This window comes from Jaculus jaculus, chromosome 13, assembly GCF_020740685.1.
Source record: "Jaculus jaculus isolate mJacJac1 chromosome 13, mJacJac1.mat.Y.cur, whole genome shotgun sequence".
Taxonomy (NCBI): Eukaryota; Metazoa; Chordata; class Mammalia; order Rodentia; family Dipodidae; genus Jaculus; species Jaculus jaculus.
The window spans coordinates 35,962,409-35,989,478 of NC_059114.1; the positions used below are offsets into that span (position 1 = coordinate 35,962,409).

The following is a 27,070-nucleotide window of genomic DNA, read 5'->3' on the forward strand; positions in this document are numbered from 1 at the left end:
ATATAATAAGCTTGGACTACATTACCTACAGGGCATACTCAATTAAAACAAGGAATAACTTTTCATACTAGATTTAAAATTTATGTTCTCAATCCAATATTTTAAAAGAGTTTTTAACCTACTATCTCAAAATCTAAGCACAAGAAATACCTGTATTAATGCAGGGCTCACTGAATGAAATAATCATATGGGAAAATGAATAACTCCAACTGTCAAAGGCATTTCATAAATATTTATTTGAGAGAGAGAGAAAGAAGTAGAGAAAGAGAGAGAGAGAGAGAAAATGGGTATTTTCAGGGCCTCTAGCCACTGCAAAAGTACTACTGACATGTGTGCTACCTTGTGCATCTGGTTTATATGGGTACTGGGGTGTCAAACCTGGGTCCTTAGACTTCAAAAGTAAATGCCTTAACTGCTAAGCCATCTCTCCAACCCTCAAAGGCATTTTATATATGCCCTGGTAGATATACTGTATAAAACTCAAAACTTTTTAAGTTTTTTACCATTTAATTTATATGATGCTAAAATTTGAAAATTTACATATTATTCAAAGCAAAAATGGTTTATAATTAGAGAGAAGATTGATAGGAATTCACAGAATGACTAAAAACAAATTGTCATCAATCACATATACATATGAAAATGCCATAAATGATGTTCACTACTTTGTATGCTGACCTAAAAAATAATAAAAAGAAAAGAGAGGGCTGGAGAAATTGCTTAGTGGTTAAGGAACCTTCCTGAAAAGCCTAAGAACCTAGGTTTGATTCTCCAGAAACCACATAAGGCAGATGCACTTGGTTGTCTAGAGTTCCTTTACAGTGGCTAGAGGTCTTGGCATGCCCATTCTCTCTCTCTCTCTCTCATAAATACATAAAAATACTTTTCATATATTTTATAAAAAGAAAAGAGAAATTGCCAGAAATTTGTGTGGATAAACTTTATATTACATTTTCCTTTTATAGGGAGAGAAGAAGCAAGAGTGGAAACGGCATAGGTTGAACCATAGGTTGGGAAAGGTGGTGTAAGGATGAACATAATGATAAATATACTAGGAAGTTAGGAACTATAAGACATACAATAATCCTGTGGTGATAAAGGACAAGGACATGACTGTAGCCCCTCAACTGCTTGGTGTGCATGCATATGGCTGTGAGACCCACATTGCATCAGTATATCAGTTACCTTCTCAGCGTCTCTTCGAGTTCGGTTTCCTTCTTGTTGTTTGTCCTTTTCTTCAGCTTCTTTTAAACTGTTAAGAAAACAGATGGTCATTTATAGTCTATTCATATTTTCAGTGTCCACCCCATGCTAAGCCCTTTCATATCCTTTGGCATAACCTGTTGAAACTGATCCACGTACAGACAAGAAGCCAAGGAAATTGCTAAAGATAAGGAAGGGTGTGAAACTGACTCACTGGCAGTCAATTAGAAGCTTTGTTTCACAGAACTGGATGGGTGTGCCTGTTCCAGTGACAAACAGAAGATTGTCAGGAAAATTCCCTTTAACAGGTAGAACCAAGAGCTTTAAAGCAATGCTGTGACAAGGGTGAAACTAAAGCAAGCCTTTCAGGTATTGCTACCCACACCCTTCTGTAAAATATTGGTTGCCCTTTATGCCAGAGTATGGTTATAGTAAATGGTAAAGTTGAGTTGAGCTTCTAAATCTTTTCTCATCTATTACCTAATTCCTATGTCACCCTGGAGACCTGCATGTCTATCTCAGTCTTACTCTGGAGGAAAGCCCAGAGTTAAGAAAGGTTAGATTCTTCTTTCTGCTGTTGTGTAAAGAAAAAGAAAAAACTGTAAAGCACATAATTTAGGATAGGTCTGAAGAATGAAAGTGCATACTTCCTAGGTAAGAAAGTAGAAAATCAGGTAATTTCCCATGTGAACCCCAGCAATGATCAGTGTCTGCTAAACTTGCTGGGGCATGCCTTTGAATTGCACACCAGTTAATTGTGATTTCCAAAGGCAGGTATGAAGCTTATGAATATGTTAAGTCTTTTTCTGTTCTGATTTTTAAAGATCTGATGATATAAACATAGCATTTTGAAGCTTCTTGCCCTAGGATGTAGAGTCTACACCTTGTTTTACAAAGAGAATAAGAAATATAATTGTCTTTTCCTCATATCTGAGGCTTCAGTTGTGCCAGGCTTTAGCAGAAAGATGAGCCCAATAGTTCTTATCTTTCACAACACCCATATTTTACAGTATAAATGAATTCAAGACACATGACCACATCATTATTGTTTTAAATTGTATTTTATTATTTAAAATTAGATGCTATCCTTCAATATTGGTCTCTACATGGAACAAAGGTACAAATGACTAACATAGATCATTTCAGAATAAAGTACTTTCAAGATTTTATAGTATTATCTTATAAAACACTAGGTAGTGAGCCAGGCATAGTGGCACATGCCTTTAATCCCAACACTCGAGAGGCAGAGGTAGGAGGATCACTATGAGTTCAAGGCCACCCTGAAATTACATAGTGAATTCCAGGTCAGCCTGGGCTAGAGGGATACCCTACCTCAAAAAACAAAACAAAACAAAAAAACAGCTTATCCTCTTCCTTTTGGGATTTTTTTTTAACTTAAATGAAGAAAGATAAAATCCAAATTGGAAGTAAGGCTCATTTCATCTTTGTGGTGGTTTGTAAGATGTAAGATGTTCCCCATATACTCAAATGTTAAACACCTAATCTCTAGTTGGTTGCACGGTTTGGAAAAATTGTGGTGCCTTTAGGAGGTGGAGCCTTGCTGGAGAACATGTGTCAATGGTGACAGGCATTGAGTTCAGCCTTACTTACCAATTCATTCTATTCCTCCATGTTAATGTGAATCTACAATGACAGCTTCCTTCTTCTGCTATGACTTCTGCATCATGCTGAAAATTCCCCCTCAAAACCATAAGCTGAAAATAACCCTTTTCCTACTTTAAGTTGCTTCTGGTCAGGTATTTTGACCTGGCAATGAGAGAATAACTGATACAACCTTGTAAAGACAAAGAATCACACACTTCATGGAACAAACTTCATCTTTCCTTTTCAGGGCAAGAAACGAGTTCATCTTTCTACATCCACCTGGGATTGATGCTACTTACAAGAGCTCAGCACACATAGAACACCTATTGCCATGTGCCTCCCCTTCAGGACCAAAATGTGGATCACTCTCCTTTGTACATTCAAGTCTTCCATCTTTCACAAAGGCAAGGAAATCACTGCACATATCCTGAAGAATCAAGAAAGAAATATGGCTTTCTGTCACATGACTGAATGCATGCAATACCGCTTTCAGTGATTTTCACAGGAGCGGGTACCTCTTCCACCATAATGGACAGGAGAGCAGCATGTAGAAGCAGCTCCACTAGTTCTGTATGCTTCCCAACTAAGTTCAGAGCTCAATCACTTACTCCTGTTTGCTCAAGAAACAATGTCTGTGCTAAATTCAGTTGGACCACTGTCCTTGCGCTCAACCTGCTTATTATATCCTTCATGAAGTAGATAGAGATATTTACAACAGCATGTGCTAAAAGGCCTTTGTAGAGATTAGTAATCTCAGATATGCCAAGAACACAAGGGCAGAGTATCAGGCTATGAAAAGTAGGAGTCTTGTGCAATTAGAAAATGCAGACATTGCCTCTTACCTATAACTGACGACTAACCACAAAATGTGTGACCCACATTCCCCAATGAGGAGGTTCCCTGCAGAGGGGAATGGACAGAGAGGAATCTAACATGGTTGTAATACACACTGTGAGACCCTACCTCAGAAAAACAAACAAAAAAAAAGATGGCAGCTGGAGAGGGGGAGTGGGATGGCAGTCATGCAGGGTTGCAGGGAGTGGGGTGACAGTCATGGAGGGCAGAGAGAGTTGCCCCAGTAAGGATAGCAAACATCAAAAAATCAAATGAAAATAAATGCTGGCAAGGATGTGAAGAAATAGGAACCCTCATCCACTGTTGGTGGGAATATAAGATGGCACAACCACTTTGGAAAGCAATATGGAGACTCCTAAAAAGGTTGACTGTAGAGTTACCAACAGACCAGTTACTCCCTTATTGGGCATTTATCCTAAAAGCTCAACACCTCAGTTCAGAGAGATTTGCTCAACCATGTTTATAGATGCTCAATTTGTAATAGCTAACAGCTGGAATCAACCCAGATGTCCATCATTATGTAAATGGATAACCGAGATGTGATATATCTATATGATGGAATTCTATACAGCAGTAAGGAAAACTGACACAATGAAATTTGAAGAAAAATGGTTGAACCTGGGATAGATCATTCTCAGTGAACTCACCCAGTCACAAAATGTATAGTTGCACTCATCTAAGGCTCCTAACCTGAATCTACCGGAAATGCTGACATACCTAATAAGCATCTCAAGGACTGGACAATAGGGTGGGTAGGGAGGGAAAGGAGGAGAAGGGTGAGGGTGGGGGTGGGGGGCACAAAACTGGACCCAAATGGCAATGGTACATAAAATTCTACATCCTAAAAGATGGAGTAAATCGTTGAAACTTCATCAGGCCCTTAGAGGGAGCACTTGAATTGCAAGGCCCAGGAGAGAGTATGATGAAGACTGACCTTAATCTTCTCCTGTTCCTCTCTCTCTACCTCTTCTCTATATCTCTTTTATATTACTTATCTTTTTCTTCCTTCTCTTCCTGGATGCTTACCTGTAACTTCCAGTACCAGCATATGGTTAATATCTACAATGAGCTGTTGATCAGAGTGACCTACAAGGTTTTGCAAAAGAAAGATTCCTGTCAGAGTACTTGATGACCCACCAAAAGTTAGTGGTAAGACCCTACTGCTAAATATACATATGCCATTGGTAAGGAACATGGAGTGACCTGGCTGGAATCTCGAAGAGAGTCAATCCCCAGACAGTTAGCTCATCTAGTGCCAGAAGGTGCTACATGAGCACCTGGGGAAAAATGACAACATCTATCCAAGTAACTCATCATCTAAAATATTCAGCAGCAAACAACCTGATGTGATGTTCACACAAGTGCAATAGTGATGTACAGCCATGGTGAGAAACCAGCTGCTCTTGATTTGGCTAACTGATCTGCTCAGTGGAATGGAACCCATAGCTGGAGCTAGGAACCAAATCAGAAGTGTATCCAAAAACAAGTCCACTCTCTATTATCAAGCACCTGCCAATCATGGGCTACAAGAAGGCCTACACCTAGTAAATTCTCTCTTAAAAAAAAAAAGAAAGAAAAAAGTTATCCCATTTATATGGTGCTAATTTCACTCTCTGTTGGAAAATTTGCTCCTCTTTTTTGGATGGATACAGATTGTACGAAGACAACCAGCCCATCACACCTCAAAAGGCCCCAGCTGAAACTAAGAGTATTTTGGGAAATGAACAAGAGTGCTGCTTCCTTGGTGAACCTTGTACCAGCGCAAGAGTGAAGGAGATAGACACAGAGAATACCCAACTTCTACCAAACCAGATATCCAGAGACAGAGGCTCCCAAGATCTCATCACTGAAGCAGACCTAAAATGAACCCAACATGGCTCAGGGAAATTTATGGAAAAGGGGATAGAAAGAATGTCAGAACCACACATTGGGTCATTTGCACAGAGACATTGCCTTTTACCCATAACTGATGGCTAACCTCATAATGCATGACACATATTCCCTAACGAGGAGGGTCCCTTTGGAGGGGGGAGGACAGGGAGGAGGCTAACAGTGGTACCAATATGACTGTATACACTGTATACATAACTAATAAAAAAGAAGAAAGAAAGAAAGAAAGAAAGAAAGAAAGAAAGAAAGAAAGAAAGAAAGAAAGAAAGAAAGAAAGAAAGAAAGAAAGAGAAAGAAAGACAGAAAGAAAGAGAAAGAAAGAGAGAAAGAAAGAAAGAAAATGCCAAGTGTGACCCTTCTTGCTTTCCCTTACCAGCAAGGGTTCACAGAGTCTAAACACAGAAAGTGGCTATTTAGTCTAAATCTCTTTTTAGGTTATGTAGTTTGTCCAAGTCTTCCTAGTGGCCAATGGCACTGTTGTGCTTTCAACTCAGAGTAAATGACTAAACTTTTTTTTCTCTTTTTACTGTTAAGGAAAATTTCCTCAGATTTCAATTTCCTCTGCTTTTCAATATGAACAAATAAGATTCAGTATTCCAGTAAAATAGGAATGACTTCCAACCATCCCAACTAAAAGGGTTAGAGGAGCGCATCTGCTTTCCCATATCAGTCAGCCGTCAGGATTCCTGCCCTGTGACACTTGCCTCACCTGCTCTGGGTTAGTGCTGTCACAGTGTCCTTCATTCTTTATGCTAACTTGTTTCCTGCTTTTCCTAGAATCAAAAATCAGAAGACACAGGCATGAGTATGGTAGATATCTCATCACTTGCACCTTCTTTTCATTTATTGTGATATTGTAATTCTTTTTGAACCTGAAACAGTGCCAAGTACCACCTGTACCAGAAACTTGAAAATTTTAAACAGAATTTTCTACTTAAGGCACATTAAGAAGTAAACATGTAGTATTTTTAAAATTATGTTACAAAATATAAATACAAAAAAGGTCTTCACAGTCTTTGTAAGTTCCTTTTGGTTTTTATCTCCTTATATTCATCTTGGTGGTTGTTGCAAATGTACTTTTAGACTATTTTCTGATAGTGTTGCCACATGTAGGAGCAGAACAGCTTAATACAGTTTCATTTTGGTGAGATGTTTTTATAAGAAGGGATAAAGCTTGCAAAATATTACTCCATTAGCCTCCTTGAACATTAGTTATTTATTCCCAGAAACTGAAGAGAGATAATTCAAGATTGAGGTCATAAGCAGAACCTGCAAAGCAGGTACATTTTTGTTGGCAGAAGGCAATCAATAACCCAAACTAGCACTGAGGGTGGAGGAAAAACAAATCATGACATCATATAGAACAATGAGATGCTTTCTTTATATGTCAAAGAAGCTTCTTATTAAAAGTTCCAATTATTTCCTATATTAATTTAAGTTATTGAACATTTGAACATAATTTGAGGATTAAATCATTTCCTACACCACATTGGTAGATGGTAGACAGAGGACAAATATAAGTACATCCCGTTGTGTGCATGCAACATCTATGTGCATGTCCATGTTTGCATTTGTTGTGTCTCTACCTCCTGCTTATGTAATAGAGATAAATTACACCCACTTTAGTGCTCTGTAAATACAAAGCGTTATCCTATATAGATTTTCCTTCAAAGAGCAGTAAAATAAGTAGTACTAAAAGTTTATTGATGAATTTATTCCTACCAATAAAATATCTTAAAGACTGTAGGAAAACCTGTGTCATGTAGTTACACTCACATCTTGTTATGGAGACCATATCTGCTTCAAAGAATACTCACGCATTCTCAGCACACAGGTCACATCTGCTGCGATACGTTTTACCATCTGTGCCACAAACTGCAGAAGTATCAGTGGTACAGATAAATTCCTCAGTGTTGCCCACTTTCTTAAAATCTTCACAATTCAGCTGTAAGGGATATGACCAAGGAATATCAATGAGACAAAATATCCCTTGCTATTTAAATAAGTTAACATTTCAACCCCAGAACAATATAATTCACTGTAGACAAAAAATGCTTAAGGTAACAGTGGTTGAGGTGAGGGTAATGGGGGGACACACAAAGCTGAATCCAAATGGCACTTGTACCATAGAATCCTATATTCTGGAAGACAGACTAAAAGGTGAACCCTTAACCAGACTTTAGGGGGAGCACCTGAATCAAAGGGCCCCGGAGAGGGTGAGATGAAACCTAACCTTAAATTTCTCCTGTTTCCTTTTTTTTCCTTTCATTTTTCTATTTTCTTTCTTTTTCTTCTTTCTTTTTCCTTGGTGTTGGCCTGTAACTCCCCATACTAGCATGTGGTTAATATCTACAATGAGCTGTTGATCAGAGAGACCTACAAGGCTTCCCAAAATAAGACAGATTTCTGTCAGAACACTTGATTACCCACCAAAGGTTAATGATAAGACCCTCACTGCTGAAGACTCCATATGCTGTCAGTACAGAACAAGGAAAGGCATGGCTGGAATCTGGAAGAGAGCCAGTCCCCAGTTATCTCATCTAGTGGTAGAAGGTGCTACATGAGCTACTGGGGGAAAATGACGAACATCTGTCTGAGCAACTCATGTCTAAGCTACTCAGAAGCAAACAACCTGAGGTGATATTCACACAAGTGCCATAGCAGCACACAGCCATGGTGGGTAGCCAACTGCCCTTAAATTGGCTAACAGATCCACTCAGTAGAAGGCAATCCATATCTGGAACAGTGAAAGAAGTCAGAATCCTATCCAGATAATGAGTTTACTCTCCAATATTAAGCTCCCACTAATCTTGGGCTACAAGAGGGTCTACACGAATTAAATTCTCTCTAAACTAATAATGGTTATCCGATTTAACCTGTGCTGACTTCACTCTCCATTGGAGAATCTGCTTTTGTTTTTCAAATAGAAGCAGGACCTGAGTAGATAAATGACCCATCACAAAGCTGAAGCCATACAGAGCATGGTCACAAGGTAATATGTGAATATATAAAAATTATCAATAAAATTATAAACTACAGAAAGTTTTCTATAATTATAGGTTCAAATCATAATCAAAAGTCAGGTTTCTAGGAATTGAGGAAATTAGAAACAGTGCTACTTTCATGGTGAACCTGGTATCAGCACAAGGGTGAAAGAGATAGATACTGAGGACACTCAACACCTACCAAAGAAGAAATCCAGAGGCTCCTAAGAGCCCATCATTGAAGTAGACTTAAAACACACCCAACATTTCTCAGGGAAGTTCACAGAAGAGGGGGCAGAAAGATTGTTAGAGCCACACGTTGGGACATTATGCACAGAGATTCTTCCCCATAACTGACAGCTGCCCACACAATGCACAACCCACAATCCCCATGGGGATAACTGGCATCTCCAATGATGAGGGCCCCTTTGGAGGGGAGGAGGGGTTGAGGAAAAGGATGGTACCAATATGTGCTGTTTATATACTATGTCCATAACTAATAAAATATAAATACAATCTGTGCATTAAAATGTGGTCTGAGACTAGGACAATTAGACTTCATTATGTTTTCAGACCCTTCCTATCAGGGTAGATAGGTCAGGCTATTGTTCTAAAATACAGTATACAGAGTTAACCCCTGCTTGCCATTATCACAGAGTGATAAGCTCCAACTGTTAATTTATATGAATACCATATTTTACCTATGCAAGCTTTGTACAATATGGAGTCCATCAACCTTCCTTCATGGATTGTGGAGGACAGGATCAGTGCTCCCCTACCCCCCATTCACCAACCCTCTCTGAGTAGTTACATGCAGCTAATGTTTACTGGGAAAGCAGGAGGCATTTTCTGCACTTGTGTAGCTCTTGTGTAGGTTGCATGTGTTATGGTAAATTAGTCCTCACCCATGTTCATGCAAGCAGCCCTAATTAAATTTAATGGGACACACATACACATGAAAAGAAATAATAAACTAGATATCAAAGTTGAAGAGACACTAGCTGGGAAGAAGAGGCTTAGCAGAAGGAGGACAGAAAGACAGATAAAGAGCATGGTCACAAGGTAATATGTGAATATATAAAAATTATCAATAAAATTATAAACTACAGAAAGTTTTCTATAATTATAGGTTCAAATCATAATCAAAAGTCAGGTTTCTAGGTTCACAATTCAAATGCTACCACTTACTCGTACTTGGAAGTAACTTAACCTACCTATGACCAAGTGTCCTTATTTGCAAAGTAGATGTAATTTCACCAACTGCTCAGGGGTATTTAAACATGATAATTCAGGAACAGCAACTGAAACAATTCTAACATGCATTATGATGTTTGTTGTATTTTAAAATGGTTCTCTATTGACATCAAGCCAAGACAATAGACATCTTTTAGAGGTGATATTAGAGCTTCTATGTCACTGCTATAGCTACATGACATATACTTAAGGGCAAACCTGTATGGACAGAAAACAATTGCCCCAGACAACAGCTAAAATGTTCACATCTTAGATCTTCTTCCTACTCATTTTACCTCCCTGAAGCTCACTTTCCTCACCTGAAAAATGAATATTCACACCCTACCTACATTGCATATTTGTAGGAAGGATCAAATAGCTACTTATGAAACAATACTTGACAACTATTATTGTGATGCAAGCTAACTAAAGAATATATGATGCTAATTTGACTTCAATGTGTATCTAGAACTAAATTGGTATAACTGGAATATTTTTCCTTAGGATATCACATTTAAAATATTTTTTTTTCTGTTTAAAACATTTTAATAGTAAGTATGGAGCACTTAGAGTATGTACTTGGGTTGACTTAGTATGTTAAAACGTACAGTATAGGTAAACATACAATGAATTTAACAACCAGAAGATCAGATTAGACAGCCTTAAAGAAGGCATTGAAAGAGGGAAAAGATTAAAATAGTAAGCAAAATAAATACATACATACATAAATAAAAGATTTAGAAAGTTATAAAAGATATGAAAGTTATGGGTCAAAATAATTCACTTCAAGCAACCATTGCTATCGCCCTTCACCTGAAAACCAACAGCAACATACTAGGTCACAGGTGTTTGCTGGGGATGACAGGACAAAACAGAAGGCCACTGGGCGGTGGTGAGAACAGGTGCAAGCATCCAGTACTCCACCTACTTGCCCTCCTAACTCCAGTCATTGGTGAATCACACCACACACACACACACACACAAACACATCAACTTTCCTTGACAATTATGGAGATCTCACAGATATACTGGCCTAGAAGAGTGGCAGCAGAATGGAATGGGTCCAGATTTTTCAGTTCTGGCCCTTATCCACTCTGATACACTACACTCATCAAGGTTTGGCCTTGGACATTATCAACATTGTATTACTAATAAAATTTAATAGTAAAATATCTGCATATCTCAGGAATAAAATCAGAATAAAAATGCAATTGGTGCAAATAGAAAATGAGTTTCTGAACTAGAGTATCAGAGCAAAGAACCCTCCTGGGGCCCAATGAGAATGGGAATTTTAAAATAGGAAAGTCACCAAGTATGGTGGCACACATCTTTAATCCCAGTACTTGAGAGGCAGAGGTAGAAGGTTTGCCTTGACGTGAGTTCAAGGCCACCCTGCAACTACATAGTAAATTCCAGGTCAACCTGGGCTAGAGGGAGATCCTACCTTGCAAAAACAAAACAAAACAAAAAAGACAAAACAAAAGAGCCAAGAAAAATAAATAATAGAAGTAGAGGTTCTTGAAGAGTGAGAAACAAACACTAGTAGAAATACATAAAAAATTCTAGGATTAATGAAGAAAAAAGGAAGATCAAGAGAAAGGCATAACAATAGCAACTAAATTCTAAAATGTACTTTGTCACAAAATTGTGGATGTATGTGGTATTTTTAGAAAATAAAGAAAGAAAGATTAACATATATTAGGTGAGAAGACAGATATTAACAATAGCATAGATATTAGCAACTATAAATGATTGACATTATGGATTTTAGTTCACAGCAATCATATAAGAAAAATGAGTATTTTACATTTAAATAATCTTCAATGAGAAGTTGAAAGAAACATATTTAAAAATGATTTTCAAAAACTGTATGTAGTAACTTAAAATAAGAAAATTGAGGGAAATAAGTCTAATATAACAGAAACAATAAATGCAAATGAATTAATCACACAAAAGACACAGTGAATGGATTTAAAAAATAAGATCAGACTATGTACTTATCAAAATAAAAAGAAAAATTAAGAGATATACAAATATATAAAATGATTAAGAGATCAGATGCAACAATATTAACATTTAAAGTATAGAACTACTGAGCTGGAGAAATGACTTAGCACTTATGCACTTGCCTGTGAAGCCTAAGGACTCTGGTACAAGGCTTGATTCCCCAGGACCCTCGTTAGCCAGATGCACAAGGGGGCGCATGCGTCTGGAGTTCATTTGCAGTGGCTGATAGCCCTGGCGTGCCCATTCTCTCTCCCTCTCTCTCTCTCTCTCTCTCTCTCTCTCTCTCTCTTTCTCTCTCTCTCTTTCTCTGTTTGTCACTCTTAAATAAATAAGTAAAAATATACAAAAATTTGAAGAATCAAACTACTATATGACCAAGCTGTAACAAGCTGGGATATTTACCCAAAGGACTTTAACTAAACATAATCTAGAGATAGTTGCATATCAGTGTTTATTGCTGTTCCATTCACAATAGTTAAGAAATAATGGCCTAGATGTCCACCAACAGATGAATGGATAAATCAATGTGGTACATATACACATTGTAGTTTTATTCATCCACAAAGAAAAAAAAATGAAATCATTATATTTGCAGAGAAAGGATAGAACTGGTTGGAAATCATTATGCTAGGCAGAATAAATCAGACTCAGAAAGATTAATATGGCTTGTTTTCTTTCAGATGAGAATGTTTGATTAAGCTCTCTCTCTCTCTCTCTCTCTCTCTCTCTCTGTGTGTGTGTGTGTGTGTGTGTGTGTGTGTGTGTGTAAGAGAGAGAGAGTATAGGTCATGAAAGTAGATGGAATATTGTCAGCAGCAAGGAAGAGATCTGAAGGGCGGGGAGAGGAAGAGGAAACAAAAGTAATGCAGTTCATGTGAAATCCAAGACAGAAAGGGAGACTATTGTGGAGAACCAGCAAGGAGTAGCATGGGTGATGGGGTAATGACAGTGGGGGAAGGGAATTAATTACAGTAAAATGACATAGGAATGAATATGAATATGCTAGAATAAAAGTTGCATGTTAACCTAATGTTTATGTAAAATGAAAATATTCCTATCACAGAACATTTTAAAACTAAGTGAATTCTGTGTTCCCAAATCCATTGTGAAGTGAGCAATACTTAACAAAGACAAAGGACTGAGTGCCATAGTATACAATCAGAAGTGAGTGCTGAAAAAAAAGTTGACACCTTTTTAGTATAACTGGTAAGAAAAGAAAAAAAAATATATGGAATAATGATGGAAATAATTTTATAGAATTTGAAGTACAAATGCAATGAAGGCATTCTATATCTATATGCTAATATATCTGAAAGCTAATGTATACCATTGGCCACACAGTTGTAAAATACTGCTATTAGTACAATAAGCAAAAGGGGAAGAGGCAAATGAATATTAATTCAATTGATACATTAGTCAAATATTTCCTCCTAATAGTAATTAAATCTGGGTAGTTTTACTACCTAATTTGCAGAAATATACAAACTGAGGGTTTGCATCTGTGGGCTGGTGAGATAGTTCAGTTGGTGAAATGCTTATAAGGCAAGTATTCAGAGCTTAGATTAATCCCAGGAACCCACACACAAAAATAATGTGGGCACAAGGAGTCAGAAAGGTAAATCCTTGCAGCTCTCTAGCCAGGCATTCTAACCTAACTGGTGAACTACAGGCCAATGGGAAAACCTGTCTCTAAATAAGTTGTAGACAACTGAAAAAGGGCACTGAAGTTTGTCCTGTAGCCTTCACTTCTAAACAGAAACACATGCTTGCACTATCACACACATATGCAATAAAAAAGCTTATTCAATTTAATTATAAATTCAATGATTCTAAAATAAATCTATAGAGTTGTAGGATCATGAACAGAACTGTGTTTTGGAAATTTCAATCAATTTAAGAGATTCCTCATTTATAATGTCATATCTCAGATTCTGCCTTCAGTAGTCACAACTTTTCTTTGTGACCAAATTAGAATTTTCTAAACATTTTATATAAATAAAACTGTAAATATGTAACCATTTGAATCTATTCTTTCATTTTTAAAAATATTTGTTTACTTGCAATGAGAGAGAGAGAAAGGATAAGTGAAAGAGAATGGGCACACCAGGGCCTTTGGCTGCTGTAAACAAACTCCAGGTGTACATGCCACTTTGTGCAACGGGCTTTATGTGCATTGGGAATCAAACCAAGTTCCACAGGCTTTGCAGACAAACATCTTAACTGCTGAGCCATCTCTCTAGGCCTAAACCTTATCATTTTCCAAAATGTTGTTGCAATTCATTCATGTGAGTCATTCTTGGTTATGAACTCTTTTCTACTGCTGATACTATCAGACTCCACAAATATAGTTTGGTATTTTCATCCACGTACCTATGAACATTTGAAAAACTGAATTGATTTCATGGTCAAAATATTAAAAGTAATGTTACTATGAGTATTCATACGTGTGACTTTGGGTTGACATATACTTTCCATTTTGCTAGATTTCTAAAAATGAATTTACAGGGTCCTATCTTAAATCTTTGATTAAAATAAATCAAAACTGGGCTGGAGAGATGGCCTAGTGGTTAAGCGCTTGCCTGTGAAGCCTAAGGACCCTGGTTCGAGGCTCGATTCCCCAGGACCACGTTAGCCATATGCACAAGGGGGCGCATGCATCTGGAGTTCGTTTGCAGTGGCTGGAGGCCCTGGCATGCCCATTCTCTCTCTCTCTCTCTCTCTGTCACTTTCAAATAAATAAATAAAAATAAACCAAAAAATTTTTAAAAATAAATAATTAAATAAATAAATCAAAACCTACATGTATTAAATTTTGTTATGATTAGGTATATTTTTTCAAAATAAAACCAAAATTGTCTAACAAGAAAACAAAGTTTATTTTATGACAGTTTAAATGGAAATTTTCTCATTATTGTTATTTATTTATTTGAGAGACAGAAAAACAGGGGGGGGGATGGGTGCACCAGGGCCTCCAGCCACTGCAAAGGAATTCCAAATTCATGTGCCACCTTGTACATGTGGTTTACATGGGTCCTGGAGAAGCAAACTGAGGTTTAGATTTGCAGGCAAGCTCCTTAACTACTCAGTCATTTCGCCAGCCATTTAAAAAAAATTTAATATTTATTTATTTATTTGAGAGAGATGAAGATATAGGGAAAGAGAGAGGGAATGGGAAAAATTTTACAATAGTTACAAAGAAGGCATTTGAAAATGACCAACATGTATTTAACAAGTTGAGAACAAGGATTTGTTATTTATATTAAAATGATTATGATAAATGTAGTGAATAATATTTAACAAAATATGAGTTAGCGTTAGAGGTATTCTTTTTAACTTGAAGATAGTAAAAGCGCTTTGATGTTCTGTATCACCAATACTGTCTAGTTTTTAACCCTAAATCCTTGTTACTAATGCATGAAAGAAAGAGAAATAATTACTGATATTGAAATGAAATTATTAAAGTCATATTTCCATGGTGATATTTTCAATTGCCAAGAAAAGAGTACCATAAACAATATTCCACCAAAATTAATAAAATATCAAAAGTTGTCTTACATAATACTAACCTGAGACATCAAAAACATTTGTAGAAACAGAAACTTGATGATAATATCATATAAAATACCATTCAAAATAAAAATGAAACCATGAATTTTCTATGCAATACTAATTGTAATGATTTCTTTGTAAAATATTTGATAATTCAATAAAAGCTATAAGACTTACATAAACTAATGATAAGCTTATATTATGTTCTTAAGTTTAGGAAATTAAAACAAAGTAACTGTTAGCTACATTACCAATTCATTCTATCTCTAATCATGTTGCTATCAAATTCTTTTTTTTTTTTTTACAAAATCAACATTTTAATTCTAATGTATGGAAACGATGCAACTATGCATTTAGGGGTTTGAGGAATGACTTAGCAATAATGAGATCGTGAATCTGCATCCTTGAGCCCCATGTAAAAGCTGGGAATGACAGTGGATTCCTTTAATCCCAGCCCTGGGGATGTGGAGACAGTAAAATTCATTGTTTAGCTGAACTGGAGAGCAATAGTTCTAATAAGAGACTAAGTCTCAAAATAATGTGAACAGTGATTTAGGAAGACATCTGTCATTGGCCACCAGCCTCCACAAACATGCACTTGCATCTACATGTGTGCCTGAATACACATGTGTACTCATTCATCTATGAACATATACATGTACCCACAACATAAAGAAATGCACATGCAAAAAGGCAGTTATATACCTATGAATAGGTTAATCAAATTTTAACAACATGAACTAAGGCAAAGGTTTTGCTTTGTTTGTTACTAAAACAATGAACAAACTTGAACAGGGAACAATCAGAACCACCTGTAAATACTCATAAATTTAATTTGCTACTATAAGCATTAAATTAATGAGTTCATTTAATTATAGGTAGTATCTTTCATGGACCAAAGACAAGATCATAAATTTTAGATAACTCGATTGGAGTGGTAGAGATAGAGATGGTGAAAAGGAGTCCAACATAGGTTATACGTTGAAGGCAGTGCCAGCAAAACTTGCTAGGGTGACTTTATGATAGTGAAGTTAATGCAGGGCATACTAATAAAGAAGAAATTGACATTGAAAGAGAGAGAATATCTGTAGGAGGAACATTCTTGAACAAATAGTGTACTTTGTTCTTTGAGTGAGTTAGAAGGCTGATTTTTGATGGGAAGAATCTTCTTGAGAAAGTAGGATGATTTCACTTTTGTGTCAGAAATAATACCAACAAAAAACCCTCTGTAATTGCTTTCCTATGCAGAAGTTACTTGAAAGTCATATGGCCAAACACTAACTTCTTAACCTTGTAAGGAAGTGATTTCCTGGTAGCAAAGCCCTATTCACACAATAAATCTCTTCCTTAGGTGTAAACATGTGACTACTAAAAATCGTTTAAAAAGCAGAATGTGAAGATTAGAGTGTGTGCATGCTTCATGTTGTTTGTAATTTACTTGTGTTCTACACTTTTAAATACCACTGATTTATCAGATTTGTGTTGTTGTTTTGATCTAGGATATAGGAGGAAGAGAACAATGGAGCTTACAGAGTGAGTGACTTGCTTCTGAATATGACAAAAAAAAAAAAAAAGCAGATTATTTTGAAACCTTCTACCAAACCTTTCCACCTACCCTTTTTTATATGTTAAGAAGAAACCCTGTATGGAGCTAGGGAAAAAGAAGGTAATAGAAGATGGTTATGAACAAATTACACTATATTCATGCTTTACAATTTTCACTTAAAAGCTAGTTCTTTTTTATGTCACAAATGAGGATTTACAGGTATCGGCCAGTTGGGTGGTTATCATGTTATTGTTTTAAAAGTGAGGCTAATTGACCTCAGGACCAGAATTATTGCTGAGGCTGAAGTTCTCAGGCATTCCTGAGAGTAATGCTGACAAGGAACATGGTAGCTGGGTTAGACCACGGATGGTGTAAATATCTAGGGTGTGTCTTCCCTGACTGATTAGTTTAATTATGTGACAAGACCTGGAGAGGAGGAAGAGAAAGAAGAAATTTAAGAAGAAGCAATATAGGAGACCTGGAAGTGATGTCAAGCAAGGATTAGTAGTTGGTACTACCCTGTTTTGAAATATTGTATGCCAGTTATTTCAAAAAATATGGGTCCACAATTTTATATACTTTTAGAAGTTCAAAATATATTTATCAAGTGAAATGATTGTATGATGTTTCATACCTTTACAGTTCCTTTTATTTTACTGTTTAATTTTTTAAAAAATAATTTAACTTAAGAGGGCAAGAGAGACAAAGAGTGAGAATGGGCATACCAGGGCCTCCTGCCACAGCAAACAAACTCTGGATGCATGTGTTACTTTGTGTATCTGTCTTTACGTGGGTGCTGGGGAATTGAATCCTGGCCATCAGGTTTTTCACACAAGTGCCTTTTACCATTGATCCATTTCTCCAGCCCTACAATTTAATTTTTTAACTACTAAACACATCTCAATCAAATTATTAGCTTGAGTCTTCAATCTACATAAATGTATATAAATAAGTAACTGCTTCTGCTGAATTAGACCACTTCAGGTGTTACAAAATTGCATTAGGAAGCAAGAGAGGAAAATAACAAGGAAATAGAATGAGTCAAACGTCTGTTGACACATCTTAAATTATTTATTAAATAAATTTAATTGTTATTAAATATAGTTTCTTAGTTAACACACAACTCATGGATGAGAAAAGTGAATTCCATATATAAATTTCCCAAATTACATGTATAAGAACAATCTAAAATGGGTTTAGTTCTATAGTCCCAGAAAGGCGCCCACTAGAGTCAGGCAGGACAAGAGGTGTGAGAAATTGTCATGGCAAACTCTTACTCTACTTCACAGTGTCTATCAGTGCTCAGAATGTTTTCATAGAGTTGGGTCATGGGCTGGGCCTGTAGACAGATGTACCAGATACTTAGCCCACCCTTGGACTAAGCCACATTCCCTCCCTGCTAAATAGCTGGCTTCACAACAGGTATAACCTAGTAATTAGGAAACAGGCAGATAACTTGAAAGAGTCAAGCATCATCCCACAAGCAAACATGACAGGTTGACTCCACATAATCTCACCTGTGGTGGGGCAGTATTTTGAGCGGCTCTTGCCAAGTGTCTAGCTTTTTTCTGGGATTTTGCTTCCTGTTCCCTGGAAAAACATAAGAATAGCATAATTTAAACATCGCTTCCCCAACTTTTAGGAATAAAAACATACATGGAAAACTTAAATTTGATTGCTCTTCTAAGCCAAATGTAGCATGCAAGAAACAGGTATAGGTCTTAGAACTGGCAGGATGTCACATGTATCCCTTTGATGTGGAGCTACTTTCTCCAATATGGACTAGTACAGGCAAGAATCCCAGCCTTTAGCTACATACTTTCTACTTCCCTTGCATACTTCTCAGAAGTGAAATGGCCACCAGCTCTAAAAGCTATCTGTACCATTATCTGAATGCACTTTTTGAAATACTTTGGTTACACTGGATGAAAAATAAAAGTGCCTGCATTAGCCCCTATTCTAGCTCCCGAAGTCCACATTGTAAATGAACCTGGTCCATCTGCCATCTGAAGATAACTTTCCCACACCCTGCAAGCCCCTTCTTTCCAGTTTAGACAACAAGTTTATTCAAACAAAATTTCCATAGGCAAAAATAATTCAATAAGTGATTCCAAAGTAACAAATACTCTTGTATGTCTTGCGGTATTTTATTCATGTTTAAAACTATTTGCCAGTAAACATATTATATTTACAGATTTGTCTTCCAAATAAAACCTCCCATGGAATGAAAAGAGAGCTTTATGAGAAAGAATTATTCAACCTTCCCTGGACTTCCCCTCACTCTAAATCCTACTCATCCTCCCAGTCATTTTACTATAAACAGCCCATATCTTATATTATCAGAGCTTCATTATCCCATGAGTACTGGATATATCACACTAAACCCCTAACACATAAAACATTACCTTTAAAAATCAATTGTAATATAGTTATCTTAACTGGAGGTGATATTCATATTCCAAAACCCATCAAGGCACTTGGGAGTTAGCAAAGTGGTAGAGCACTTGTCTAGCATTCAGACAGCTCAGGTTTGAATCCCTAAGACTGGGTGAAAATCTGAAGAGACTCTTACAAAGAAATAAAGACATTCTGGTTTGAAGGGTTACCATTCCTAATTTAAACCATCTATTCTCTTCTGATTGTCATTGAAGAGAAGAAAATCAAGTTAAGGAGCCTTGAAATGATGAAGGATTGAATATTATCCTGGTAAATTTCCAGTGTACTAATTTTTTCTGAGCTGCATGGAGTTGAAAGCTATGATCATGCCTTTAGTCCCTCTCCTCCTCATATAAAACCACAAGACTATACACACTGGCACCTCACAAAGTCTGAAAGTATCTGCTGAAATATTTCTGCTGGCTGGTTGCCACAGACAAGCCTGGCACCTTTCTTAAGGGATCATCTCAGCCTCTGAACTGTAATGTAATCAAGTCTCAACAGGCCCAAGGAATGGGACAGTCTTGCCCAAGTTCTTTTTATCCCAGAACCAGGAAGCTCAAAGTGGAGCTATATCCTCCAAAGACTAGAGTGCTGTATACAACATAACTGGAATCTCTGCTTCTGAAACCCCACTGCGTGATCATTAAAATCATTCTAACTGGTAACAATTATTTATCTAGCTTCATATAATGGAGGATATCCAAATAGCCATTTACCCCATCAGGCTTAGAAAAAAATGCAGTTGTAAAAAGAAAATCACATACTTATCATATCAGAAAGTAGCAGGAAACAAACATCTGAAAGGGAAAGGACTTTTACTCACAGTATCATTTTGCAAGAGGCACATTTCTTGATGAACATGACTCCATCAGGAGTTTGTAAAAATGTTTTGTCTTGAGAACAGAACAGTTTCCCATTTTTCATCAATGCTTGAAATTCACTGCATGTTTCCTAGGGGAAAAAAGTATTTTCTGAAACTATACCAAAACAAAGCTTTCTTTAAGAAGAGTTTCCTTTAACAGTATTTTTTGGTAGCAAGTATGTCATTGTTTGTAAGGGATTCAGTCAGTTAATATAAGTAACACAATAAAAATTAGTGACTCTGCCTTGCCTTGGATATAGCAACTTTATAATAAGAATTTATATAAGATAATTAGTGAAAGGAAAATAATGCAGAACCTGAAGTCAAAAGATCTGAGTTTGGGCTGGAGAGATGCCTTAGTGGTTAAGGCATTTGCCTGCAAGCCAAAGGATCCCGGTTAGACTCTCCAGGAATCATGTAAGCCAGATGCATAAGGGGACACATGCATCTGGCGTTCATTTGCAATAGCTGGAGGCCCTGATGGCCCATTCCCACCCTCTCTCTCCCCTCCTCTTTCTGTCTCTCAAGTAAATAAATAAAACATATTTAAAATATCATGAAAAAAGATACTAAAACCTATTATTAAAAAAATTATCTGAGAGCTGGAGGGATGGCTTAGTGCTTAAGGTGTTTGCCTGCAAAACTAAAGACCTAGGTTTGATTCCCCAGGACCCACGTTAACCAGTTGCACAAGGGGACACATGTGTCCGGAGTTCGCTTGCAGTGGCTAGAGGCCCTGGTGTGCCCATTCTCTCTTCCTCTCCTTTCTCTGTCAAACAAATAAATGAAATATTTTTTTTTAAAAAAAGATCTGAATTTATTCTCCAGAAGGCTAACATATGGTCCCCACAGTATTAGAAAATTAACTGTTCAAAGGCTTAGTTATGCTACCTGAATTAGGACATATATATATAATTCTTAAAGAATGCCTAATACATTGTAGTTATTCAATAGTTATTCAATATCTTCCTTTATGATTATTATCATTTTGGTGGTGGTGATGGATATTTTATTATTACTCAAATATGCTAAGATGATCCATTAAATATGAGCACACAGTAGAACCATGGCAATTTCTAGGAGAAAAATATGAAAGGATTCCTGTAGGATGAAGACATGGTGCATACGACTGACTGTCAAGTGCCCCTGTCACATTCTCTAAAATATGTACTGCAAAATACCAGCTCCTAGATATGGTGACAGTTATCAAATTTAAAATGTGCTTCTTAATCATATCTGTATGCAAAACAAGCTTCCACACTGATTCATTTTCTGGAAAAGTTCCAGGTCCTTTGCTCCATCATCTGCCTGATGAGTACAGACAAATTCACTTTATGATGTTGAAGTTTCAGGGACTTTCTCCCAATATCTTGGGAGGATCCTAGCCTGTTTGTATCTGTGCATTTGCAGTCTTTTCTTGACTCACATCCACTTCTACCTCAATACCATCAATGTCACCGATACTATCATTATGTCAGTCTGCAGAAGTGATGTTCATAGTCTTCACCCCATGCGTCTATTGTTTCTCTCTGTCTCTCCTTTTGCTTTGTTCTTCTTTCATTTTCTTTTTTTGTCTTACCTTGGGCACATTCTGTAATTCTACTGTTTTATCTTCTCAATGTCCTCAAAAACCTACTAGGTTTCACTTTACCAAGTTTAAAGGGGATTGAGGAAATCAATTTAAGCATAAAATGAGTAGGGAAAAAGGAGGGGAAATAGTCTTTGAATTGTAAGGAATTATCTTATTCATTAATTCATTCAGCTTGATCCTTATGTAACACTCTCATTGCAGTGAAGATCAGTGGTACATTTGTGCTACAATGTTAAGCAGTGATTCAAAGTTCTGTATTTAGTATTAGCTTAGAAAGTTTACTAGGCTTTGAGATCAAGACTCGTGAATCTAAGGTTTCTGTTTTGTTCTGATTTTGCCAAAAACAAATCTTACTTAAAAAGCTTCCATGTGCTTCTATTGTCCGAAAATAAATGATAAACAAGGCCTTTTCTCTATCAAACTTTTCAAGGAAATGACTCTAGGATCCTATTAACCATTCTACATTTTATTAATAATTCATTCAATTGACAGTCACTTATTATAAGATTACTGTTCCCTTGTATCCCACAGGTAGAATACTAAATTAGCAGATGGATTTTTGTGCAAGTAGCACTTAGAGTCTAATGGATGCCATTGTACCTAATTCAGTTTCTTAATTATGGTGGGCCACTCATAGCATTTACAGAATGAAAAGTGGTAAGAATAAGAGAATATCAGAGAGTACTGTGAAATTTTGCAAAGGATGACCTATAGCATCTCTCAGATTGTTATCATCATCCAGTGATCTTGTCAGAATGACAAAGTACTAATTTCTGGCAACACATTAATAACTGGGCATTTTGAGATCTATGTCTGGTGTCTGATTCAGTAGTATGCTACATCAACTCTGAATTAACATCCTAGCTTGCCAGGTATAAATATTTTTAGAGACTTAAAATTTAAAAATAAAGAGTAGAGCCTAATGTCTTCATAATAAAACAAAATAAAATAAAACATATCTTTTGTGAGATAGTTCTTGGACAAAGTGTTCAGAACAGTCATGGGAATGAAGCTCAGTTATTTTAATGATTAATCATAAAATAACAACATAAGTCCCAATAAATTTTATTGTACTTCTACGATAAGGTGGCTGTAATTTTTCTGAGCTGTAAACAATCTGTGTATTCCATTTGAGGGTAAGACTACACAGTGAAAACACACATTTTACTGTACTTTGGAAAAAATGTAGTGTCCCTGAAATAGCCATATTTCAGAGGGTGGACAAAGGAGTAGATATAAACCAAGAAATCACCTATGGTGGGAAGATGCGTTTCCAGCAACTTATTTCTTGCACTGTAAATTCCAGTTCTGAGCTTGCTTTTGTTTCTTATTGTTGCTCTTGTACTTTTTTCCACATCTCACAAAGACTGGATCTTTCTAAGGCCAACTGCTGTTCATTTGCTTCCCTTGCCTTGGTCTGATTGTTGTTTCCGTCCATCCACACACTGTGCAATCAAGGTGCCCGTGAAGTGGCATGATCTCGTTTTTGTATTAGATTACTAATTGGTTTGCTTCAGTGTCATAAAAGCCTTTCTCTGATGACAAGTTTAGACATATGTATAAGATATTTGCAGATGGCTACAGTAATTTCCCATGCTATTCTCTCTCCAGTTTCTAACATTCAACGTATTTTTATGGTGCTAGATGGCCATAAGTTAGTGAATTTGGAAAACAACAAAAACAATCAGCATCATCAATAGACTTTCTTCTTGGAAAAGTGTTCAAAAGGAATGATTAGAGGCTTTCAGAGATATGATAACTTTGTGTGTTTCTTGCCTTGTATACCAGTACCAGGAGGTTAAACCTGTATTTTTAAAGCACTTCTTAGTTATATAGAATTTGATGATTCAAAAAAAAAAAAAAAAGATCAGAGCCGGGCATGGTGGCATACACCTTTGATCCCAGTACTTGGGAGGCAGAAGTAGGAGGATCACCATGAATTCAAGGCCACCCTAAAAGTACAGAGTGAATTCCAGATCAGCCTGGGTTAGAGTGAGACCCTACCTCAAAAAAAACAAAAAATAAAATAAAATAAAAATCAGTGCAAAACTGGCAGTCATAGTCCATCATCATTAACTCTGGAAGGGAAAATGTGTCATGTTCAGTGAGATTTTTATACCATTCTTCTTTTCAAAGATAAGATCGCTAAATAAGCATTTTCCCTTATTGCCTAAATCCAGCCTTTTTTTCCTACTCCAACATACTTTTTGAAAGTCTCTGTCATCAGCAAACTTGGTTGAAATAATGGAAGCAATGGTGAAATTTTCTGGAACCTTTCTGGAACCTTGCTTATTTTATTTAAAAACAAAACAGGTCAAAGTAAGACACAGCAAAAAAATCATATTTCAAATATAGTTGTAGAGAAAAGCTATTTCATATTCATATTTTCTTAATGTCCACATCTTCAAAGATTAAGTGAATTTTTCTAAGTATATTAAATGCTAAATTAATGGCACACACACATAGCAACACGTGTATAAAAACAAAATGTGTGCATGACAGAGAAATGACCCTTTTATCTTTAAATAGTCTAAAAAATAGTTTCTATAGCAATGATTCTCTTACTTCTTAAGAGCAGGCCTTCCTTCCTGCCATAGCTGGGTTGGCACTTCATGAGCCAGGGGCTCCATACTGCAGACACTTCCACCAGTCTGCTGGGATTATGAAGAACTTTATGGCCCATGCCTGGGAACTTTCAATCCTTTTCCTAATACTGTCTTCTCAGAGAAGCTCCATGATTATGTTGGTGGAAAAACAGGGACCAGTTCCATTTCCTGGAATCCTATCCTGCATCTTGCCTTACTTTTCTCCTAACACCAGTCATTAAATATGCAATATATTTTGCTGATTTATTTATTAACATCTTTGTTTTCCTCCAGTAAGATGTGTTTCAGAGAGGCAAGGCTTTTGTCTATTTGATCTTTCTTTGGGAATTTGCAGTGGAGTTAATGAGAAAAAGCAGAACTAACCTGATTTGCATTCCCACTGGCAGCATCTGGGACAAAAATGCAGAAACCAAAGTTAAGAATATAAGACATTTAGTGAACAAAGCAAATAATTCACTTGATTCAGTGTTCTGATTGCTTTCATGACCACATGTTAGAAAGTCATATGTTTTCTTGCATACATTCAGATCTACCATGGCAAATAAAATTAGGGCAGTGCATCAAATCAGTACTCATTCACTCACATGCCTCTTCTCTCAGAAAAAAAATCGTTACTTTGGAAAATAAAATTCATGTGCTTTCTCTGAACTTTTCTAAATATCTGATTTCTAAATAGGTCCTTTCAGAGTAAAGAATGACACTTTCCATTTATAAATTATAGTGTTATATACATTGCAAGTACATCATACCAGTTTCAAAATCTTAAAATATAACATAATATGAAGTTTAAATCACACACACACACACAATTCTATTTTCTAAATTCCTTATACAAATGTAAATATTATAAATAAATAAAAAATTTGATTAATTAAATTTAAAAACCTTATACTCTCTCATTAACCACTTAAGTTTACTCACTTATTTTAGAAAATGGGGGCAGTGTTCATGCATACAATTCACATTGGTTTTATTTCTGATATTCTGTTCTTAGAAAAGTAATGTTCAGAGCAAGATAAACCTAGGCAATCAATATTCCTTAAACAGTTAGTGAACAAAAGCAAAAATCCTATCTCCTAGCTTCTACCAAAGTCTTTCACCTTTTATAAGCAATACTTTTATTTAGAATTTGAAAATTATATTATAAAAGCTACAATAAATAAAATCAAAAACAAAAAATTAGTTTTTAAAATATTGTATCTATACATATTATACATATAACTTTCATGCAAGTTTTAAGTTGTATGTGTGTATGTGTGTAGTATGAATTGAATGTCTGGTGAAGAGAAGATATACAATTGCCTATTAATCTTCATAAGTAGTAAAGCATTAACAGAAGGGCTTCTCATGAATAAAAACTGAGATGTTCTCAAGACGACTTGCCACTTTGAAAAATATCATGGCTGTGAATCCATAAATGTCAATCTTCAAAACTGTGACTGGCAAGATATTTCAAGATTTTAAAACACACATACACACACTTATAATTATGCTCTAGGGTGGGGGAGAACAGTCCCTTCCCCAGGACTTTGAACTGTGTGGTAAGAAGCTTGTACTGCATTCAAATTGCTCACCTTGTATGAGGCAAAGAGCCAGAGTTAGAAGCATTGGCACTATGGGTATCTTCATGTTGAAGATGATGTAAGTCTGCTACAGGTCTGCGGTGTGCATTGCTCAGCTGGTGCTCCAAGACTGACCTCCAGAGATGCAGCTTACTTTTATACATACTTGCAGCTGCCAATGACACATAACAAAACCAGTTGTTCAAGCTCCTGCTAGACTTATACCACACCAATTTAGCTTCCATCCTGAAGGATCCTGTCAAGGTATCAGATTTAACTAGGTAATGTCTGTTTCTCAGGCAATAGTGTGCTTTCATATGCTAATGCTCAGAAAGTGAAAGTACAAGGACCCTCCCCCCCCCACTCCCAAATTCCTCAGGACCCCTGATAACCTACCTCATAAACAAGCAAGTTTCTAACTGGGTTCACTTTGTTAGTGGGAGGGGAGGAAAGAAAACTGGATGGTTTTCCTACCATCCAGGTCAAATTATAAAGAATTCTGCATCTTTATACAACTGCTTGAAATAAGAGACTAGAGCTCCTATTGACCCACTCATAGATATTCTGGTGTCTGAATTAACTGTTATCAGCTCAGTTATACGTCAGAGCTGAATGACTAAGAGAGAACAGAGAAAAACCCTATCATTAGAAAACTTGGTGAAATAACCCCAGAGAAGGATCAGTCACTTTCCTAAGAGCACATAATTGTAGTAAATGAGGGAGAGCTGGACATGAGGTCAGCTTTTCACTCCATAAAGGCAGAAACTTTGTCAAAATGTGTCTTTATATATAGCAGCTTAAAAAAAAAAAGTCTTGAGGCTTGGGAATGTAATTTAATCATAGAGTACTTGCCTAGCATTTTGTAGTCTCCAGGACCACAAAAGTTCCAATAAAAAAAGGAAATTTCATCTAAATAAATATTATACTTATAAACATCTGAAGAACAATACTTAACTTTCCGTAGCCCATAAATATAAAAATTATTGTTTGAGAAATATGGCTTAATTAGGTTTTCACTAAATTAAGTTTCTTCCTGTATTATTTGACCTTATAATAAGAAAAGGTAAGTAAACAAGTTCTTTAAGTCTATAAACGTACAAATGTAACATTTTTCTAGGATATTTCTTCTGGGTGCTCA

The 27,070-nt window shown here is 36.3% G+C and overlaps 1 protein-coding gene across 1 annotated transcript in view; it reads right to left on the minus strand.

The window, feature by feature from the left end:
• The window catches only part of Spink5 (serine peptidase inhibitor Kazal type 5), a 70,384-nt gene extending 44,330 nt beyond the window's left edge, over nt 1-26,054 (minus strand). The window contains exons 1-8 of the mRNA XM_045132890.1: nt 25,945-26,054; nt 24,734-24,759; nt 20,135-20,262; nt 18,390-18,462; nt 7,371-7,498; nt 6,263-6,326; nt 3,108-3,235; nt 1,186-1,252 (exon numbers count right to left, since the gene is read on the minus strand). Of these exons, the coding sequence (XP_044988825.1) occupies nt 1,186-1,252; nt 3,108-3,235; nt 6,263-6,326; nt 7,371-7,498; nt 18,390-18,462; nt 20,135-20,262; nt 24,734-24,759; nt 25,945-25,999 (669 nt within the window). The 5' untranslated portion in view covers nt 26,000-26,054. The remainder of the gene's footprint in view (nt 1-1,185; nt 1,253-3,107; nt 3,236-6,262; nt 6,327-7,370; nt 7,499-18,389; nt 18,463-20,134; nt 20,263-24,733; nt 24,760-25,944) is intronic.
• Between the last annotated feature and the right edge of the window lie 1,016 nt (nt 26,055-27,070).